The 7,540-nt window shown below is 33.7% G+C and overlaps 1 protein-coding gene across 1 annotated transcript; it reads right to left on the bottom strand.

Moving 5' to 3' along the window:
- Positions 1 to 4,377: 4,377 nt before the first annotated feature.
- On the bottom strand, positions 4,378 to 5,748 carry LOC141480543 (uncharacterized). The gene has a single exon (XM_074170659.1). It carries the CDS (start codon positions 5,608 to 5,610, stop codon positions 4,489 to 4,491), a length of 1,122 nt encoding a protein of 373 aa, XP_074026760.1. The 5' UTR covers positions 5,611 to 5,748; the 3' UTR covers positions 4,378 to 4,488.
- Positions 5,749 to 7,540: the final 1,792 nt, after the last annotated feature.

The following is a 7,540-nucleotide window of genomic DNA, read 5'->3' as shown; positions in this document are numbered from 1 at the left end:
AATATTTAATTGTCTATGTCGAATGGACATCTGACCCTAGACTTATCTTGTATATCCGAGATCACGAAATTTGTTTTCAATATCGTCAATTTCGATATTGTAGCACGGTTTAGATGAGTTTTTTTAACAAAATATTCTCCATGCATCTGACATCTATTTCCAACGATCAATAAAACTTCAATTTTGTCAGTTAGAGTATAATTTTTTACTTTGTTCTTGAATCGTAAAAAAATAATAAACTTAATCCTATTGTAACGGATCTGAAGCCGCCACTGGCCGACAGGCCAGCTGATTCATCGAACAAACACATGACCTCACCTCAAAAGAGTGCAGTCGGGAATCGCCGGTAAAATTCTAGTACCGAACCGACTACAGAATTCTAGAAAGGACCTTTACTGATATAAGCCCGTCTTCCTGGTCCAAGAGGTCAGTTCAGAAAGTGAATCGAGCGGCTAAACAAGAAATTCAAATAGTGGAAATAAATTAAGCGTTAGTTGCTAAGTGTTGTACCTAATGAATAAGTTAGTTTGTGAATGGTGAAATATTGTTGTAAATAAATTTGTTTAAGATAGTTCATTTTTTACACTATGAATTGTGTTCATCATGAATAATAAACAAGTTGTTCCTGATAATGCTAACTTGGTTAGCGAGAAGCGCGTCAAGAACCAGCGTTTCAGTTCTGCTGTGGGAACAGTTTTCAAAGCCAGTATGCATTTTCGTTTCGTTTGAAAAAAGTTGGGAGGGGGTAGACTTAACCCATAGCATATGGTAGATATATAATAAAAGTTTCTGAAGATTTCACCTGCAAGAATATGAACATATTCCTTGTTACCAACTTTCCATGTACTTGATCCTGTATCTTCCTCAGATCAATTAGAAACCGCTACCTCAATTAATGACATTTTTACAGAGGGTATATTACACTTCATTTCTGGTTCAAAACCTCCCATTTTGGACAAGTTTCTACGAATTTTCGTACATCCGTATAATATTCCCAATTACAAAACAACGTGCAAATGAATTATTTTAAGTTTTTATGCAAAACCTGTGCGTTCAACAAAAAAAAGTCAAGATACCAAATTTTCTCAAAAATTAAAGATGGTGTCAAAAAAAATGTATACAAAAATATCAAGGATCGTACCCAAGATATCCCAAAAAAAAACTTTTTTTAAATGGATCACTCTCTAGTCCAAAAATCAGGACCTTCAGGCAGAGCCGTAGCGAAAAGAAAAACCAGCGGGGGGAGGAAATCCAAATTTTCCCAACCCCACCAGCAAAATTTCCCAACTTATCCAAGTCGAAAAAATAGCGAAAAGTTGTGAATTTTGTAAAATTGTCACTTCAAAATTTTTGGACTGTTAAGGACTGTCCTCTTACTTGGGTGAAATTAAACTTTTTTGAAGTTTTCAAATAACTCAGAATTTCAAAGTATGGGATCTCCAAGTTATACATGTTGGGAAATCCCAACCTCCTCCTGGTTCTTTCCCTTTTCTTATTACCTCTCCCTTTCTTTTCTCTCATTTTTATTTTCTTTATTTTAATTCATTTTTTTACTATTATTTTTTTCTATCTTCACGGCCCTAAATTTCCCAACTTTTTTCCAAGTCGAAGAAGCAAGAGGGGAGGCTCCCTCCCCATCCCCACCCATAGCGACGGCCCTGCCTTCAGGACATGTGTTTGTATAAATTTTGATTTTCATGAAGACCTCCAAAATAACCTTATTGAGAAACAAACACCCCTGTTATAATTCATGAATTCTATCTCAAAAAGTGGAAAGTAACGATTATCCTGGATTTTCAATTAAAAAAATAGGGAAAGTTTTTTTAATGCAAGATTGTTATTTGTCAATATTAGAATAGATTCTTTTCTGACCCATTTTCCTTGTAGCATAACAATTCTGAATTTTAGAGTTTGTTGAATATCCAGCTAGAGGTCACACCGCTGCCCTCTGTCGTCTTGATTGCATATCGTGCCATCAATTTATTCGTTGTTTGTTTGAGCCCTCATTTGGTAGATGGCGTAAAAGCTCAATAATTCCCTTTTTTTTTGTTTATTGGAGAAAGTTCTCAAAGTTGCCTTTGAAAAAAGGCTAATTTTAGTTCATTACTCGTGTTTACGAATGGTCACCGATTTTTTTCCAGAACCTTTGCGAAATTGAAATTGAGATTTCATTTTAAATTCTTTACCTGGTATAGGTGGGTAAATTATTATGAAAGTAACATTTATTGTTCATTAGTTTGTATATTTTTTAAGAAATTTCGATGTCGTTAAAGAATTTTTGTCAAACAACCTAGGAATAAAACCATTTTTTGAAACTACCGCTTGGCGTACGAACTTTTTCATTTCTACTCCTGTTCTCCTTTCAGCGTTACGTTAAGTCAGTTGTCAGTTTCTGCACAGTATTAGTATTGGCTCAAACCAGTAGTGTCACTCTTGTCGGAACCTTTGATGTTTGTGTCCTCACAGTTTCATTTTTTTAGGACTACTGTCTATCCATAATTTTCTACCGCGAGCGGATTGTCTGTCAGCTTTTGACATTTTATACACTGCTCAACAAGTGAATAATAGATATAAACTTCTCGACAGTGAAACAAATTTCATGGAAAATTAAATGGTTGTTTTATAGTAATGTGGAATATTAGAAAACGCTTTGAATTTTCCATTCCAATTGTTCCAGGTGTTTAGGAAAGAAGAAAATATTTATAAATGTTGCCAAAACCGGTAAATTACATGAAAAATTTTGGACATGCAAGCGTCGCCGAATATCGAGGCAATTCACGGCGCATCCAAAAACATCCTATACCGTGATTCGATCATGCGCTCTGTGATTTATTACCAAAAAGTGGGGATAGTGATTTTAGTGGGTCTTCATAATCTTTCTACTGTACTACTGTACTGTGGTATCTGCTTAGTTTCGATCGTTATAGTTTTATGAAATGCTGAAAACTTTTTATCAAATACGTTGTAGGGTTGTACAACCTGAAACAGGAAAATTATTACTTGGATGTCGATTTTAATACTTTCCAGAGTTTAAAATGTGTGCCATGAAAATTGTTCTTTCTTTTAGAGATTTTGCTGTCATGTTTTCAGATCCTGAATGTGCTGCAAATTCAAAAACACTTTGGAAAGGACAATTTGAAAAATGAACCCTCGAACGGACTCCTAACATCAGACTCCTTAATGTTAACAATCTCATCAAAAAATATATGAACCTTCGCAAAAAAATCTACCTATCAAGATGTTCAAGCTTGTTATGCTTTTCTATTTTTATTTCACTGTAATTTCATTACAGAGTTTTCTACTTAATATAATTATTATTTTCTGCCATTGTTTTTAATTTTTCATTTGTATTGGTTTTTTCAGAGATTTCAAAACTTTTCATATATTAATGGACAATGGAAGTCCGAACTAATGAAAGAAACGGCGATATGTATCTTGACGTTGCCAGTCAAAATGCATTCCTTAGACGTCTGAGCAATATCTCAATCTCAAATAGCCCTCTAGAAATTTCTAGAACATTCAGAACATTATACAGTGTTCCAGAGCATTCTAGAACAACCCGGAATATTATAGATTATGGTGGAATGATCGAAAACCTTCGCAAAAAATCTGCCTATCAAGATGTTCAAGCTTGTTATGCTTTTCTATCTTCGAAGAAATCACTGAATCAGAGAAAGTAGGTTATTTCGTTCTATAAAATCCGTATGTATTTCTTCATATTCTATATCCCTTAGTAAAGTATTGAATGAATTTCTAGTCATTCGAAACAGGGAGTAGAAGTATCTCACTAACCATTCTTCAGCATAACATGGTATTCTGAAATGTTGTTCGCAATAAGTCAGAATTATTGCAGTAATGTTCGGTTAGGTTAGGTTACGTTAGGAATCACACGTTAAAAGGTAAGACCTCGTTAGTCCTCAGCTCGCAAAAGTTTCTCAACTTCTGAGAGTTGTCGTTCGTATGGGGGCGACAGCTGATTAACGGAAAAACAGATTTTAAACAGATTTTTTTAAATGTCTATATAAGTATTATCCTTTATTAGACCTCGGAACACTTTGATAATTCCATTGGTTTTTCATTTTGTTGATTGACTAGATGAAATAGAATAGTTACTAGTTGCTTGGTCCATATTTTGAATAGAAAAACTAATTCCGGTTCACTGGTGTTGAAATGCAAAAATCCGTTTTCAATATAATATCGTGAGAGAAAATTTATTTGAATCGAAACATATTTAATTGACGTCTACAGCGCATGCAACATTTTTTCTTCATAATGGTGTATGTATGAAATTAACAATTTTTATCCTTATTGTTAAAGTAAATGATTGGTATAAATCAACCATTTCAAAATGTCTAGAATTCACGTCATGAACAAAACAATAAATAATATTTTAATAAGATTACTTCTATCAGATGACAAAACATTTATTTTCAGTAGTAACTTGTTGATTTTACCGCAAAAAGACAGTAAAAAATATAAATATAAAACCTATGCATCTTCTGATGAGGAACAATCTTCATTTATTTCCACTGTTACACTGCCAGTTACATTTTTTTCCTTCTCTTCTTGGACTCTCAGTTCGTTTAATTGTGAGTCAATTTTATCTAAACTTAGTTTCAACATACAATCATTTAATCTTGCGATATTTTCATTGATATTGTTTTTTTCGTTTGCTCTTTCATCTGATGAAAACTTTTCTAATTCGGTATCGATATCATTGATTCTACTTTCAGATTCGTTAGTGAAAAGATATGCATTCGTGAGCGACTCTTCATCTCCTGAAATATATTCATGTATTTCGTTAATATTCTCCTCCTCATTATCATCATCTTGTGTAGAGAGAATATTTTCAAGTTTGATCTTTTCTTCATCTGTCAAAGAATAATTTGCCAAGAATCCTTCCTTTGCCAGTTCTATATTTCTCTTTATGAATGTACCAACAGGTTGCGTTTTCGAGTTTCTGGGCTTGTCATTGTCTTGTTCGTCGTCAACACCGTCTTCTGAAAATTCAAAATTACACAGTTCCAAGAACATATGTGAATCTCTTTCGGGAAGTGTATCATTGTTATAAATCTCATTACACATCTCAAGTTGAGTTTGAAGTCTCTCAGATTTTTGGACTTTGTACAAACTTACGATATTCTTTATTTCGTCATCCAGTTTTTTGATAGCGTTCATCTTTTTTGCAACTTCAGGGGTATCTTTCAGGTTCTTGAACAAATTTTCCTCACCGACGTTTGATGTTTTATCAAAGCTTTGATTACACAACGCAGGCGTGTTTCTGAGTGATCTCACTTTTCCTATCATTTCTTTATAAAATCCATCGAATTGTTTCATGAAGTTATCTGAGGTTTGGTCTTCTGTTATCATGGAATATTTACTTCTTTGAGTGCAGTTTGTCAAAAAATGTTCATCTTCTTGGTCGAAGTCTAAGTTTCTGCTAGAAGATGGACAACTGATATCCAAAGACTTCAAGTAAGAAGTCAAATTGGGTGGGTGAAGCTCTTTAGAATGTTCTTCAAAGTCATCATCACTCACAAATTCCGTCTCTGATACGTCCTCGGAATTATTTTCCTCGAAGCAGGAATCGGAGACTGTTGTAATATTCATATTATCGATCACGATGTATGTAAATTTCAATAAAGTATATTCTCTTCAGATTATTGAATATCAGACTCACATGTCAGTTGGTTTGACAGCCAATCGCTCAATATAGTTTCAGATCTATGTTTTCACTAAAATTGCAGTAAACCATTCGTTTTCAGTTGTATAATCAATATATTGTTTCTTAGGAAACCATAAACTAAGCAATGTGGATAACTAGAGAATAACAATTAGTAAAATCATTATTGGAACTAAATAATTTACCTAGTCTATTTCGAAAATTTATCAATATACCACAAAGAGATATTCGTTTGTTTATATTCTCGGCGAATTTCAAATATATAACAAATGAAAATATAACAATACTTTTTTCTCCACATCGAAATTACATGCAGTATTGAAATATAAAAATAAATATTGGAGATTACATAAGCCATAAATTATCTATACAAAAAAAAAATTATATACACAAATAAATATAATTCATTATAACATTAAAATTAACAGTTCAAAAATAACTTTTCAAAACGCTCAAAGGTGGGAACTCGTTTCCTCCTTTTCATAAAAGAGGATGTATGCATCTCCACTCACAAGCAAAAATATATCCATTTCTTTTGCAAAACATTTAAAGAATGAAATGTAGACTATCATATTCGATAGTTTACATGATACACATACAGGGTATTATCGAAGAGTTTAGTTTAGGTTCATATATCCATCAACAAATACTCAACTGAGTATATAATGGTAACCATATACGATAGATTCCCACATAGCTAGTTGAAATACACTTGTTTCCTGCCAAATAATTTGTGTTTCAACCTAGCACCACTGACGAAACAGCGCTGTCTGGGAAAATCCACTGGAAGTAACTACTTTTCATTGTGGATATTGAAAATACATGAAAATTACTTTTCAAATTTATTAATCAAGTACTCATAATAAAATTGAAAAATATTTACATAGAAGCGCTTCAGAAAGTAGTACATGGAAAAGTATGGAAATAATTCTTCAATTACAAGAAAACCTTGTAATTGCAGATAAAATTATTCAAAACGAACAGGACAAATTCGATATTTTTAACCCTAGAGTAGCTTGGTTTCAATCAAGTGAACAGAGAAAAAGGCATATTATTATCATTTTAATATTATACACAGAACCATAAACTTGCAGAAAATTGCGAGTTCTGTGGAAACATATCAGGCAATACTGCAGATGCTGATTATAGCTGTTTGCTAAACCACAGAATTCCAATATTCTGTATTCTGTCACATCATATGTAACAATTGTTACATGATACTTTCCTGTAAGATCATCAGTACTGGCGCCGAAGCAATATCCCTGCGATACTTGAAGCATACCACTCACTTTCCCAGAAATTAAATGACATTCTACTTCTCCCAACTCTTCCTTGTTTTATGATTGGTATGAACACTTTTGCCTCACCATTGCCCTTCAACGAATTTGACAGATCGAAGCAAAACAAAGCAGAATTCGCTCGATTAGCTGATTTAAATTTTCGAAATTACACTCACTTCTATACGGACGGATCCAAGGATACCTTTGGCCGTGTAGGCTATGGAATTTTCTCGCTAGCTATTGCCGAAGTCAGTGCTAGTCTTCCCTCCTACTTATCCATATGTGCTCCGGAAATATGGGCCATTAAGGAAACACTACGCCTTATTCTTGACCAGAGATTTCGACGTGTTGTGATGTTTAGTGATTCCAAAAGTGCATTACTTAAAATAACACGAACTGTAATTTCGGTTCACAGTGACCTCTTATCACTACAAACCAAACGATATGTCTTACAAGCGATTCACAGTGGCATTGCTATTGCCCTCGTGTGGATACCGAGTCATTGTTACATTCCTAGCAACGATACAGCTAACCGTCTTGCGTCGATGGGACGGTGTATTGAGCCTACAAACCGCCC

Source organism: Leptinotarsa decemlineata, unplaced genomic scaffold, assembly GCF_025532065.1.
Source record: "Leptinotarsa decemlineata unplaced genomic scaffold, Ldec_3_MD MMD2_P_RNA_scaffold_9, whole genome shotgun sequence".
NCBI classification, from domain to species: domain Eukaryota; kingdom Metazoa; phylum Arthropoda; class Insecta; order Coleoptera; family Chrysomelidae; genus Leptinotarsa; species Leptinotarsa decemlineata.
This window is presented reverse-complemented; position numbering and strand designations above follow the sequence as displayed.

Bases quoted from the DNA above. Each gene is read 5' to 3' on its own strand.
- LOC141480543 (XM_074170659.1), bottom strand. From the start codon at position 5,610: ATGAATATTACAACAGTCTCCGATTCCTGCTTCGAGGAAAATAATTCC.